Below are 15319 nucleotides of genomic sequence, written 5' to 3' on the forward strand. Positions count from 1 at the left end.
CTGAAACACACACACACAACACACAGATGTTTGGAAGTCATTCATTTGCAGGTCTCCGTTTCTCCCCCGGTGACATAAAATGCTGAACAAGTGTAACGATGTTTTACGTCTCTGGTCCTAAACATGTCATACTTTGGAGGCTGTTTTAGTTTTCCTCACCCGAGGTGCGGCCCCCCGTTGACCAGGTCAAAGACTTGTGCCGGGTTGAGGAGCTGCTTGAAGCGCCGCAGGAATTTCACCCCCTGGTTGTCGCCACTTTTGGAGTTGACAAAAACCAGGAGGGGACTGGCACATGACGGAGGACAGGTTGCCTTCCAGAAGCCTGAGGAGACACGGCAACAGTAGAAAAACACGTTTAAACGCTTTGAGCACTTGGAAATCACTGAGGGCCCAGAATCACATCTGTCTTATTTGACTGAACTGTCCCTTTAACGCTGTGCAGTCCCCAGGGTGCAGCTCAAACAAGGAGCAGCTCTGCTGGATGCAGCGGCTGGTGTGAAACTCCTCTGTCACCATGAAACAACCTCATCGAGTGCGAGCGTGAGACTGAGCGGAATAACAACACGGGAGCTCGGCACGTGTCAAAAACACGTTTTTGCTCCGTTGTGGAGCACGAACACACAAACACACTCATCTGTTGTGGCTGATTTCAGGGAGCACAACAAAATGTGCACATCACCTTGTGTGTGGTGCTGTTATCCCCTCTTTTCCCTTCTTCCTCCTCCCCCTCCTCTTCCTCCTCCTGCTCTCTAATCTCTGTCTACCCTCTTCGATTTTAGCCCCCCCCCACCCCCACTCTCTCTCTCTCTCTGGGATCTTGTCAGTGAAGGATGGATAGAGGGAGGGCAAGTGGAAGGAAGGAGGAGAGAGACAAACGAAAGCAGGAGGGGAGGGAAGGGGAGTCACGACGCTACGGCACGTGCTGCAGTCTGCTGCCTGCCCCCCCAGCCAATTACAACCGAACTCCCCCTCTTCCCAGCCTGCATTTGGGCAGAGGGAGCCTGGCACGTGAGGAGCGAGTGAAGGGCAGAGGGAGAGAGGGAGACATGAAGGATGATTCCTTATTCTGTTTTCTTCTTATCCTCCTCCTTTCATCTGGATTCCCTATCCTCCCTTTCTCTGCCTCATGCTTATCCATCAACCAATTAGCCGATGCCAGGGTGTGTGTGTGTCTGTGTGTGTGTGTGTGTGTGTGTGTGTGTGTGTGTCACAGTAATCCAATCACACACGCTTATTTGAGTCCGTCTTGCAGGTGCTGATCTCCATCTAGAATGAGTTTAATGTGGGCTCTGGCAAACACACACACACACACACACACAAAATGTTAAATTCCTCTCACGCTCTCAGATCTTGTCTCGAGGATCTTTTTTAGAAAAGGTGTGTGCCGACCTGTCACACGACCTATTTTTAACCTCGCTGTTCGAGAAACCGTCAATTTCCCGGAGTACATACTTGTGACTCGTCGCTTCCTCTAAGTCCACGTTTCAGCCACAGGAAGCTTATAAGAAACTATGGATCTGAGGCCGACGTCATTACAGGGAAACTAACAACACTGTCTTTCCTGCAGCGCACAACAGAAGTGTGCGTCAAGAGAAGGTGTGTGTGTATAAGTGTGTGTGTGTGTGAATTATTGTGTTTCTGGATGGACCGTGACATCTTGATCAACCGTCACCGTCCCTCGTTCTCTCCGTTCTGACGTCACCGTCCACGCATGTGACGGAGCAGAGATGACATCAGAAGACCACCTGGAGTGAAATCTCATCTATCCGCCTCTGAGACACGACGGCTCATAGGTGCTGATTGGCATCGACCTCTGACCCCCGTGAGAGAGTCAGAGTAATTGCATGGGTGATTGTGTGTGTGTGTGTGTGTGTGTGTGTGTGTGTGTGTGTGTGTGTGTGTGTGTAGGGGGTGCTTACCGTCTGAGTCAATGCTGTTGAGCGCTGTAGGAGGAATGATGGAGACTTTGCACTGACCCAGAGGACACTTGCGAGGGTACAGGTCCATACAGGCTGTGTGCACCTGGGGGAACGACAGCAAATACAACGTTTATGATTCATGATCTTTATTTAATATGAAACAGAAATGACGTAAAGTTTCCCTCAGGTGTGGAGATTAAAAAAAGAAACAGAGACTGAACCAGCACGTTTATACTAATCCTGAAACTCAGAAAGAAGAAGCTGCCAGAAAACAAAGCATTTCTATTTATTTGATTTTATTCTCGTTGATTTGTACCATATTGTGTGTTAACAGTGGTTGTCAGACTGTGGAAGTGGAATTTGAAATGAGGTTTTCTGCTGCATTTTAACAATTTAAATGTTTTCTTCTCGTGGGATTTAATTCATATTTAAATAGCGTTTTTTTAAATTCATGCAGCGCACATGTGACGTACCATCGCTTTGCACCAGAGGCAGCGCCAGTCCTGCAGCCTCAGTACGCTGCCACATGTCTTATCACACACGGCACACTTGGCACTGACGGGCAGGTTCCCTTCCAGCCACTGGTGAGGCATCGCAATCTGTTGGTTGAACACACACGTGCACACACACAAACACACACACACAGACACACACACACACAGTTCAAGGGAAGGGAAATGCTCGTCTACTTCTATCACTGCCCTCTGGAAACACTCCTCTCCATCGCCTCCCTCGGAGAGTTGCGTGTGAAGAGGATTCGCTGTGATAATATTCAAAATCTTGAAACTGAGAACTCACCCCGTCCTCGTCCTCGATGATGTCCTTCCCTATGGAGGCCAGAGTCGTCCATTTGCAGTTGTTAGTGGCTCTGACCGCGCAGCGTTTGTGGGCTTTGAATTTGCAAACTGAAAAACAAACGTTTGACACACATTTAAAAGCGGCAGATTCATACGAAAGATACAAATTCAGAAAATGCTTTGATGAGCAGCTTGATTGAAGCGGAGTGATATTTAATTATGAAACAATAAAAATATTATAAATCCATTTAAAACCTTCAATGCAACATTTCATAGATTTTTTTTTTTTTTTCCACTCTGGAATCTCTGATGCGTGATTCAGAAACAGACACCCCCTGAAAACCGCTGTGTTCTAAATGAATCAGGCTCTGATGAGACGTCAGTGGGCGTAATCCCTAACCTGAGCTGCACTTATACCTTCTGCATCTGACACACAGAAGCAAATCCACCCAGGTAGAAAAAGACCTAAACCCTGCATCACACACACAGACCTGCAGCAGAGTCTCAGTGTTACACCCACACGCGTGCCCAGGTTCTGATGCACATGCACGTGTTTCTGTAACATGCTACAAACAGCCAGCTCTATCGTCAGTGGAACACGCGTAACCTCGACACATTAGCAGAGCAGGCTACGATAAAACAAACCACTTGACCGATAATGTTTGTTTTTCTTTCCACTTCAACAGGTCAACAATCACAGTTGAGCCTCAGTTTGTATCAGTGAACACGGACACTTCAGAATCTGCAACTGTCGTTTGCCGATAACCAAAACTTTTAATTTTACAGGATGAATAACTTCATTTTCTTTTCATTCAAGTTTTGACATATTTGGTTGTATTTGTGTTTTCTCGTTATGTGTGTTAAAGTTCATGGTTAAACTGTAAAAATATCAATAATAATCACAATAAATTAAGTATATTAATTTATTTTAAGTTTTGAAACTTGAACTTTCATCCCGTCATATAAATCTATTATGTTTGACTCCGTATGCATGAGAGGCCTTTCACTGAAACATCGTCCCCACATTGGATTTTAATGAGCTTAATGCAACTTTGCTGTGAATAAGAAATTTAAATGAGTGAAATGTAAACACAGTGTGTCTGATGGAGACGTGCAGACAGGTGGGCATCGCTCTCTGTCTCCATTAGAGACGAGGCACTTAGCTCAGTCATGAATAATGTCTGCAGCCTGCTCTGGGAACTTTGCTTCCAGCCACCCCACCCTGGCTCACACACACACACACACACACACACACACACACAGCATTGCCATTAGTCAATCTACGCAAGATATACAAATTAAGTCAAAGTCATATCCGGGAGCAACAATCGATGTTTCAATCTTGTCTACCACTAAATGCTGTTAGCGAGCATTAGCAGAGCATTAAGAGAATTCAGAGGACATGATACCGGTGTCTGTTAATGGCCGAGCAGGATTTACCCTGAGCATTCACAAGCTCGACCAAACCAGTGTGTGTAGACCTGCGAGTGTGTGTGAGGGTGGAGACAGAAGAGCACAGGAGTGAGTGTGTGTGAGTGTGTGTGTGTGTGTGTGTGTGTGTAGCGCAGATCAATCCCCACTGTCTGTCCTGCGCAGGAAATCGAAGGAAACTTAAGCTGCGTTGATTGCTGTGAAACTGTTTGGCTGGCTGCTCTCCACGTTTTAATAGAGACACTCTTCTGCTCCCTCTCTCTTTCTTTCTTTCTTTCCTCCATCTCTCCTCCATCCTCACTTTCTGCTCTGTCTCTTATTTGACTGAGTCCGACAGTGGGCTGAAGGGAATCAAAGGGTAACTCACGATACGATGATTTATACATTGCAAGAAAATCATATAAGAATGAATCATGCAGAAGAATACCCTGTATATGGATAACAAAATAAATATTGACATTTGGCGCCAGCATTTAGATAATTGCATCTCATGAGCCACGACGCTGATATATTGAAGTATAAATATTTTGTCCCACTCGTTAACAACGGGATCTATTACTCAATCTGACTGCGACAAAAGGTCAGAGCTCTCGACCGAGAACCTCGACTCCATGTTTTGATGGAGGCGCTGCAGTCTGAGCTGCATCTTCTATTGTTCTCTATTGTTTGAAAGTGTGTGTGTGTCTGTGTGTGTCTGTGTGTGTGTGTGTGTGTGAGTGTGTGTGAGTGAGTGTGTGAAAGCCAGTTTAGATCACAAGAGTTAGATGACATTCTAGACTTTGTCTTTTCTCTTTATCTAATTCTTTTGCCTTCTGCTCTGGATATGAGAGGGCCTCATTGTAGAGGATAATAAGCACTGAGTGGAGAGGCTCTCAACGCCTTCCACACACACACAGACACACACACACACAACAAAGGAACATTAGCAAAAATAGAATGAGAGGATATGCAGATGGTGCTCATTAAGGTCTGCTGCCTGTCAATGAGACTTTACACCGGCTAAAAGACGGCAAAAAATAGCATTAGCCCACCGTGTTAACACCTTCACCCACACACACACACACACACACTCCTCACAGATGAGGCGTTAACACAGATCCGTTAACACCTCCTTCCCCTGGTCACATGGGGAAAATGATGCAATATGCTCAAATAAAATCCAAACATTCCAACTCTCGCAAAAAGTATGACATAATCAAACGTATGGTTACAGGCTGACTTATGCTCGTGTGTGTCAGCAGTGCAGCTCTTTGCACTTCCTCCACTTCAAGCTCACAGTTTGACAGACGCTCCGCAACCCAGAGCTTTTCACAGACTCGTCACCTCCAATCTGCTCCACTTGAACTTTTGTCACCTCAGGGACTCACAAGTCACACATATCATCATATACCTTCCAAAGCACCTATAGACGAGCCACACGAAGACGTCTATCCATGAGCCAGCGCTGCTCCAAGAGGCCGCGGATTAAAGGCAGTTACGTAAGAAAAACGCAGTGTGTGCACTTCACCAAAAAACAAATACAGTAGCAATTATGTGTTCCACGGTTTGCATGTGTGCAGCGTTCGAGCGCGTTACTTACCTTCGCAGGAGAGGCCGTGAGACGTGACCCCAGACAAGCTGTCTTTGCAGACGTTGCAAAAGGTGGGCCGTGCGTGGGAGCAGGCGTACCAGTTGTGCATCCCTGAGAAATGTTCCACATTAAACTGTGCTGTCTGGCAAAGAAGAGGTTAAAACAGGTTGGCAGGATGGGGATGACAGTCACAGGAAGGCACAATATCAAAATAAAAACAATGCATATTAGTGTTACTGGTTGTTTTCGTAATGACTACAACTGTACGATATGAGAAATTAAAAGAATTTGAATAAATGCATTAAATTTCTACATGTTTTCTGCAGAAGACACAAATCAGCACCAACTTCTTTCAACATCTCCATCATCTATATTTTCACCTGGTCAGTTAATTAGCAGGATTATACAAAAACTACTCAACTGACCTCCAAGATAGAACCTCTTAAATCCTGGAGCACCTCCAGGAACTTTGTTCACTTTTTTTTTTAACATTGAGGGAATCAAGATGCATTTTGTTGATTTCTCAGACTCACGTAATTTATGGATCTCGATGAGAAAAGTCGGGCATGTTTACAGGATTGATATTTATTCATGTTGGTGCAGATCTAAATAAAAATCCAGATCAAGTGAATTTAAATGTGGTTTCCTCAGGGGACTGCGGAGGTATGAACTCTACTCCTAGTTCCACGTACATTAACTTTCCCATATACTGATGATTCCCTGCACTGTCCCTCGAGGTGTTTCTGCTCTATCATGAGGACACCACCTGCAAACTGCCTGAAACAGGAGAAGAAGCCAGCCGCATCCTCCTGGACTCTTCCACGTTAGTGCACGTTGATGTGAGTGTTGGACTGTATACGCGTGGGGGCGTTGCAGTAGCTGGTGCAGCCCTGCTTCAGTTTCATAAGTAGAATCGTAACAGGTACTTTTCAAACTGGGACACTCAGATTCTCAGGTTCACTGCCACATTACACAAGACGATAATTAAATGCTGTTGTGTTGACATCTTGGCAGAGGTGTGTGTGTGTGTGTGTGCATTGGTGTGCGTTCGTGCGTGCACACGTGTGCACCCCGTGGTATGTGAGCTCTGGGGGTGCTGCTGCATTGCAGTGCAGTAAAGGGGGCGAGGGGATGGGGTCTTATATAAGACTTCCCTCCCAAATAAAAGCCATTAAAATGCAGCAGTGCTTTCTTCCTGCGCTCCCCCTTCTCCCCGAGCGCTCGCACACAACCCACTGTCAACACACGTCCCCGGTTTCCATCGACACCCTCTCTCACTGACGGAGAAACATCTTCAACAGTTACAGGCAGATTTTATGAAAAAGAAAAATTCAGATAAGCTTGTTTTTGGGATTTTATCAACGAAAAGCATCGGCCGCATGTTTGTGTGTTTTAAAGCAAAAGAATCAGGGTGATGCAGAATCAGAAATGCTTTTTGTGCCGATCAGTGTGTGTCTGTTCTATGTTTTGTGGTGTGCGCACAGTCTGTCTTCTTTACACAGTTTCTCACAGTTTCATAGTGTGTCTGTGTGCGTTTGCTGGTTTTGTGGTTCGGAATATCAACAGGAATTTGTTGCTTCTGCATGAGCAACTTGTGACGTCCCCAGTTTTCTGTATCATGCCTCACATCATATTGTACTTTCCACACCCATCTGTGCTCGTCACCATCCAACCAACACTTGGATGTGATAGAATCCAAAAACACCAACAGGGTACGTTTGATTCTCTCATGCTCAGCAGGACTGTTTGGTTAAAACTGAAATCTAAAAACTGCTCCTCAACACACGGCATCTCTCTCCTCCTCCTCCTCTTCTTCTTCTTCTCCATCTCTTCGCTCACACACACACACTAACAAACTCACTGGGATCTGTCTATGTGCTGATTTGGAAAAAAAACGGGGGCTCTTACCTCGTAATGCTCTCTGGACTGGACGGACTTCAGCGAACTGATCCAGTCCTCCATCTCTTTCCTGTTCTCGGCGCAGAGGATGAGCCGACGGAACGGAGTGATCACCTGGAGGGAGAGCGGGGGATACGGGTGAGAATACTGAGACTGTGGCGAGAAAAGAGAAGGAGATAAATGTTTCCGGGGCTTTTCCTCCTCAGCCTGCGTTGCCACTGAGAAGAGAGAGAGAGAGAGAGCGACCGTCTCTGTCTTTAAGGCAGGGAGAGGATGAGACGCCCCCTCCCTCCTTCTCTCTCTCTCTCTCTCCCTCATTAACTCCAGCTCACTTATACACCAACACCTTCTTGAGTTAGTCTTTTCCTTCGCTCCAGCATTTTTTCCTCCTCTCTTCCTCTTGGCTCTTCATGCGTTGAGGCAGATATGTGCTGACAGGCGAAGCGCCTCAGTAAAGGCTAAGAGCTTCTCTCCCCCCCCCCCCCTCCCTGCCTCCCCCTCTTGTGTCCTCTCCCTGTGTGAGTGTGTGTGTGTGTGTGTGTACATGTGTGCTTAAAACACAGTCTCCCTGTAGATAACCCTACAGAGACACGGCACCATTTCAACTGCCCATCACTTATTAATGCTCCCTCCTCTCCTCTTTCTCTACGTCTCTTTGTAACTCCTCTTAATGTTATCTCCTTTCACCTTAGTGGGACAATGAGGATGAGCGCACACACACGCACACATATACACAGGCCTGACCCAACGCTAACCCGAACCTTAACCACAACCTGGTCGCCTAAAATTGTCTCGTAGAGTATATAAACACACACTTATTACTTTTAATATTCATGTACTTGCAGTGACGCTGATGGTTCATTCTCTCTGTGTGAAACTACATGAAATGTGCTTTAATTTCATGATATAACTGGAAAAACTAATCCTACAACACATCCTCACATCTGAAACCACAGAATATTTAATTGGGGTTAAATTAATTTATGTCAATCGACTAAATTTATTGAATGTGGGAAAACTTAACGAGCAAAATGTCGTCAAAGAATGAGTTCCATTATTACACTATAAAACTTGACAGTGTAAAAAAAAAAAAACTTGTAAGGTAATCTATAATCACATGGCAAGTCTTTTGTCTAAATTAAATATTTTCATGTCTAAAAATTACTTTTGAAATAAGTAATTTGTAAGAATGTTAAATGTTTGAGTTCAGTTTGTTGAATAAAAGACTAAAATCTATTCTTCTTCCCTCTGAATCTCTAGTTTTCATCTCCATTCGTTTCAAAGGGAACAGGCCTGACTGCCGGACATTTCCAAGACTCAACCATCCATCAAACATAATTAGTGTTCAGATTAATCAATCCTGGGAATAACTGCCAGTCGCAGCTTCCTGATTGGTCCGAAGCATCTTGATCTTGAAGAATCGACCTGACAACTCGTTCGGCTCAGACGACAACAGTAAATCCTCCGTCTCTCTCTCTCTCTCTCTCTCTCTTTCCTCAGCTGTTAATCACAATACATTTTCCACTGGAACTGCAAAGATTAGCGTGTGTGTGTCCAAATGCACGTCAGTGTGTGTGTGTGTGTGTGTGTGTGTGTGTGTGTGTGTCTACGCACATGCCCTTGGCAAATTGATCCCTTTGGACATAGATCATCCTGTCTCTTTGCTGGTGTACTGTATATATGTGTGTGTGTGTGTGTGTGTGTGTGTGTGTGTGTGTGTGTGTGTGTGTGTGTGAAACAGGGTAGTGATAAGATTGGTTGCCAAGGGAAACAGGGATGGCTGTTTCCAAAAATGGCTCTAGGCATCCCTCAAGTGTGGAAAACCTCTCCTGATGACTGACCTTCACAGCTGAATATATCACTGTGTGTGTGTGTGTGTGTGTGTGTGTGTGTGTGTGTAATCATACCCAACAACTAAAATCAGTTCTTTGATCAAAATCTACTTTTAATGACGAGGACACGTAATCATGAGCCTCATTTGTTTTTATTTTTGGCAATAATAAGAATAACGGATGATGAGGGACACTCATCACTGTTTGCAAACACACACACACACACACACACACACAGACACACAGACACACACACACACACACACACACACACACACACACACACACACAGGTGAATCAACCTGTATCCACTTAACCTCGCAGCACAATAGCAGAGGAGGTGGGATGGAGCTTCTCACTTCCCCAGGAACAACACGTGCACGTACTCTCACAGGTATCATCTGCGACCTTGTGTCAACACCAACAAACAACAACACCACGGACCGGAGCTGATGCACCACTGCTGCGATTGTGTGTCTCCCTGAGATTGTGGCTGGTAATTAGCGAGAGCAATCCAACAAACACGAGTGACTCAGAGGGAGAGGCGGTGCATCCCTGCGGAGTCTGTAATGAGTTTAGGGTTTGGGTTGGGCTGAGTACCCCCTGCCCCCCCCCCACCACGACCATCCATCCCCTCCTCACGTGGACTTCAAGGTGCTCCCTGTGCAGCTACAGCGACAACGTCTCATCAGATATTCACACCGGCCAACCAGTGGCTTCTGCAAAAACGTGGATGCCAACACGGAATGGATCACATGTGCATTTGCATACACACGTATGGTAAACTCACACACACACACACACACATATCTCCAGTAATGACAACTGTACACACACACACACAGACACGTGCACATCCACATTTTCTAGTGCTGGTTTAGATGCTTTGCTCTGAGTCATCAACAAATTAAAAAGATTCTTCCGAATGTTTATCGTGAGAAACAAATCATTCCCTCTAATAACTCATGTCATTTACTTCAGGTGATATTTAAATATTAACAGGTCCCCAGGGAGTCCTTGGTCCCCACTTTACGACACGAGTGTGCACAGTAAACATGCTCAGTGGACATCTGGGGACCAGCGTGCAGGAACGAGCACGAATCTCTAAACATGTCAGCGTGGCCGGGACGCCGTGACTCGATCACATCATCCAACCAAGTAGCACCAACCTGCAGAGAAGACGCCAGCGGCATCACTCATCCTCAGCAGAGCCAGAGACAGACAGATGACAGCAGGAGGTCACACACACACACACACAGACACACACAGGCTGAGAGTGGTGACTACACTGCACAGTCACAGCAAAGCTCTGCAACGTCTCCTCTGCAGTGGTCTCCCCCTTTCTCTCTCTCTCTCTCTGTCATGATCACAGAAACCCGTGTGATGACGCCCGGTCTCCCCCTGTCGGTGTGCATGACCGTGTCTGGGTTGATGCGCATTACGGAGATTTGCATGTGCAGGTGAACTCCCATCCGGCACGTCACATTACCTTTGGTCTTATGTTTCCCTGCTCCTGCTCCGCCTGTCCAGTCTTCAGCTCCTCTCCTCTCCTCTGCCTCTGTCTTCCCTCTCCTCAGTCGCTCGCTCTCGCTCTGCCCTCCTCTCTTTCTCTTTACCCCAGGACAGGGTACTGTATGAGTGCAGTCAGCGATGGTGTGACATCACTCCAGGATTTCCTCTGCTACACTAACTCGCCGTGTCTTTCCCCCTCGCCATCTTAGACGGAGCTGCAGTCATTCCCCCATCAATCATTAATGAAATGTGCTCTCTCCCCTGCGTCTGGACAAACACTTCTCAAACATATTTTGTCCTTATGCTTCCTCTCTCTCTCCTCTTCCTCCTCCCTCCTACCCACCATCTTTTTGGAATGCTGACGCTCACAAGGGCGCATTGAGCTCAGCTGCAAACCCTGAGCACGGCAGCATGAGCGCGGACCGTTTATTAACCCTGCAACAAACACGCATGTTCACAACTGGACACACATGCTGCACGCACATGCAGCAGCCACACGTAATCTTACTTATGAATATGGCCGGCGTTAAGCCATCCCAGGCGCTCAGTGAAGCATTGTAAAGGGGTTTCTAAAAATAGCAGCGTGTTCTCCTCTGGGCACTGTTCTCCCGCCTGCCGCCTCCTCCTCCTCCCTGTTTCTTATTATAGCAACACTTGTGGAGAAGAGAGACATTTATAGAAAGGAGAGGACTCCATTCACATTCACTGTCTGTTTTCATCCATGCTACTCATCATATACTCATGTTCACCCCCCCCAGACACACGGCAACCAGCTCATTCTTTTCCAGTCACAGCAACGTCTCTAGTTTCTCTCATGTATTGAGAGTGTGTGACACATACATGAGGAGCGATGCTGGGAAACGAAACAAAACATCATCTAAATATAACCAGGACCGACATTTATAGGTGGACTCATTATCCTGTTAAGGCCAAATCCTATTTTCTTTTAAACCCTGATGGATCTCCAGCCGAATGCAACATGAACATTATTAAGTTTCATCAAATGTTTTCGTGATGTATCATAAAACTATTCCGATAAGAATCAACTGAACTGTTGAACTGACTTTAACCAGGCAGAGATTTTTCTTTACTTCACAGTAAAGTAGCAGCAGAAAGACGAAGCCAAACTTTCCACAGTTTTACATCAGTTGACTGATGCTCATGAGGGATCTATCAGGTTTGTTTCAATTTTCAAACTGTGCACCGAGCTGCTGATTTATTCAATCGACAGGAGAGTTTAATTAGAGGTCGTCTCCCCAGTGAAGGAGGTTATGATTTCACCCGTCCGTTTGTTTTGCAGCAGGATTGAACAAAAACAACTGAAAGGATTCAAACTTCAGGACATGAGCAAGGAAAGAAGACCGATATCTATGGTATCAATGAATTAATTTACTTTGTTAGTTACTGTAAGGCTCTATTGACATTTCTATTATCTCAAAGACTGCACCATGAAATCTGTGAGTGCAGGGAGAAAAGATTATTTTAAATATCATGACACCCAGACGTGGAGATACTGGAATCTAAGTCACACACCCAGTATTAGTTTTCTACACTCGGTCAGCTGTGTGTGTGTGTGTGTGTGTGTGTGTGTGTGTGTGTGTGTGTGTGTGTGTGTGTGTGTGTGTGTGTGTGTGTTGGTAACATGCACTCACTGTGAAGCTGTTGTTGACATTCTTTGTGCTGGACTCTGCAACACTGGCGTCCGACAGGTCCACCTCGTCAAAGATAAGGGACTGCAGAGAGGACGAGGCGTCAGGAGGAGAGTGAGGAGGGATGTCCCGAGGAGAACAGAGAGAGATAGAGGCAACAAAAGAGAAGAAGAGAATTAACCCCTGGACGTGTCTTTTTTTCAGCAACTTAACTTGTTTACAGCAGCATGGAGAGAACGGTGAGAGGAAGCAAAGCCGGTGAAACTTCTCAGCGTAAAATGGAGTCATGAAACAAATGAAAACAGTTTTCAGTTTTAAAAACGTAACACACACATCTGTTATTTTTGATCTATTATGCTGCAGGCCTCAGATAACGTAAGGCCTTGAAATACTTCTCGAGCACGGATGGATTAGGGAACGAGAGTAGTGTTGCAGAGGCCCAGGGGCTCAAGGGATCAAGGCCTCGCTTTGGAGTGGCTTGTTGAAAACTAAGATAGGCAACTACAAAGAGATGCCAAAGGACTCGACAGTGATGCAAAACTGGTGCGAGACACACGACAATGAGACCTGGAATGACCTCAGTTACAAGTTTATCAGATGGACACGAAAAAAGCAACCGCAAACAGAAGACGAGTAAAAATGTGCGAAATGACAACAAAGAAACATGAAACAACAAAAAAGAGATTTAAGCAAATCATGAAGAAATGAAAAATATTAACTCAGGGGCACAAAAGAAATCCAGCGAGGTGCAAAATGTCAACGAAGAGATAAAAAAAACAGACAATTACACAATAGACACAAACAAAGTGTAATAAGTAACTACGGCGAGACGCAAAATGACGAGAAAGAAACAGAAAAGAGGACAAAGAGGTGAGAAGGACAAAGACACATAAAGCAACGACAAAGAGAAATAACATTGACCGACAGCTGCAACTGACTCGAAATTGTTCGAGCGCATGTAGCGCACGAACCTTGATACCGAGGCTCCGATTCACAGACTCTGACTCCTGCACTCAGGAGTATTTTAGCATGATCGTGTGAGGAAGCGGAGACGAGTCGTCCATCTTTATTTACAGTCTTTGGTCTCAAGGGGTTAATAAAGCAACGTTCTGGTCAGGAACAACGAGTCCAGTTTGTCTGGTCGTCTTAAAGAGGTGCCAGGAAACACACTCGCATCACAGCGACACAATAAACTGCTGTGAGGCTTCTCCCCCTGCGTTTAGACTCAAACGAGACGAGTGCGTAGAACATGACAGTGAATGTTTTATTGGATTTCTGTGCAGCTGAGGAGCCAAAATCTGTCCAGTGCTTCCAGCCGACGGACGGAGAGGAGAGCCAGAGTCTCCGAACAGGAACATGATATCCTAACACGGCCGTGATGCTGGGGCACGCAGCTGAAAGAGCCACAGGCCAAAAACCAGCGACGTCAAAGGAATGCCCTCTGACTGTGTGTGTGTGTGTGTGTGTGTGTGTGTGTGTGTGTGGGAGGAGTGAGTTGCTGCAGCTGTCAGAGGGAATGCCCAGTTAACGACGCTCTCCCCAGGCCTGACTGGAGAGGGACACCAGCCAACTCTATGTGTGTGTGTGTGTGTGTGTGTCCCAGCACTTCCACATATGCCTACAAGTGCGTGTGAATGTGTTTGTGGAGTGTCGGCCAAGAGGGCCTAAGTATGAGTGGCATGCCAACACAAACACTGCCCCCCCCCCCACCCCTGTTACAGCGCTCTTGGCTGATATACCCTTTGCGTCACGTGTACAACATGTGTGTGATTACTTCCTTTTTCTGTCTCACACTCACAAACTCACAGATGCGTGTGGGCACACACACTCGGCTGTCTCGAGGGAAGCTGTAATGAAAGCTGACAGTGAATGTTGGACAGAGGCAAATGTCCAGACCCTCTGTTGCCCACAGATCCAGAGCTCAGCTCAGCGGCTGCATCTCAGCGACCTCAACAAACCTCCTCTCCTACCGCCCTTATCTCCTCTCTCCTCACACCAGCCCATGTGATTATCTCGTGTGGTTTGACTGTCTCTTCTTCATAAACCCTTCAAGGGACTTTGTTGGACTTCAACTCGGAGAGGAGAGGAGCTTCCAGGACAAACTGAGGAGCTGAGATGGAGCCATCCAGGTGGATCAATGAGGAGGTTTCTTATTGCACAGGGCAGCACAGCCAGCCAGGCCACCTTGAAGACACCAGAGTGGATGGAAATGTTGGGTGATGGGCACTTATCTACAGGCTCACATCGCTGTCTGGCCATAAGAGAGAGAGCTCTCAATCTAATTCTAATGTTCCAGCTGTTGAATAGTCTTTAACTCAACAGACAGGCAAGAAAGAAGTATTTTAAGGGGCTTGATTATATTTCTTTTTCACTCTCTCAGCGTGGCCATCGAGCGACTTGATGCTTCAGGAGAGGACGAGCAGGACACAGTGTAGAACAATAAAATCCACAGTGGATAAGTGACTTTAGTGTCGGTACACATGTGTTTTGCTGCCCAACCTGGAGCTTTGTGTGCATCGTTAACAGTGCATTCATGTCATAGGGTCGTGAAAAAGCCTCTGAGTTGCAGCCTCCTGCGCTGAGGAAGCCTGGAGCTTCTACATTTTCCGCAGTTCATGCACAATTGGCACAAACTGAAATGACTCCATATATTTTTCGCATGTTAACATGCAGCCATATGGCATGAACGCAGCACTATCGTTTACAGGTG

At 46.1% G+C, this 15319-nt stretch overlaps 1 protein-coding gene across 10 annotated transcripts in view; it reads right to left on the minus strand.

The window, feature by feature from the left end:
- The window catches only part of dgkh (diacylglycerol kinase, eta), a 41395-nt gene that overhangs the window by 15119 nt on the left and 10957 nt on the right, over positions 1–15319 (minus strand). For 7 of the 10 annotated variants that reach the window (XM_069532573.1, XM_069532572.1, XM_069532574.1 and 4 more), the window contains 7 exons: positions 12613–12693; positions 7626–7730; positions 5727–5859; positions 2718–2824; positions 2393–2518; positions 1920–2022; positions 160–322 (listed from right to left, as the gene is read on the minus strand). In XM_069532573.1, coding sequence (XP_069388674.1) covers positions 160–322; positions 1920–2022; positions 2393–2518; positions 2718–2824; positions 5727–5859; positions 7626–7730; positions 12613–12693 — 818 coding nt within the window. Of the gene's footprint in view, positions 1–159; positions 323–1919; positions 2023–2392; positions 2519–2717; positions 2825–5726; positions 5860–7625; positions 7731–10617; positions 10766–10937; positions 11077–12612; positions 12694–15319 lie in introns of those variants that run through there. The other 3 variants (XM_069532578.1, XM_069532577.1, XM_069532576.1) reach the window with 3 other exon arrangements.

This window comes from Paralichthys olivaceus, chromosome 10 (assembly GCF_024713975.1).
Source record: "Paralichthys olivaceus isolate ysfri-2021 chromosome 10, ASM2471397v2, whole genome shotgun sequence".
Taxonomy (NCBI): domain Eukaryota; kingdom Metazoa; phylum Chordata; class Actinopteri; order Pleuronectiformes; family Paralichthyidae; genus Paralichthys; species Paralichthys olivaceus.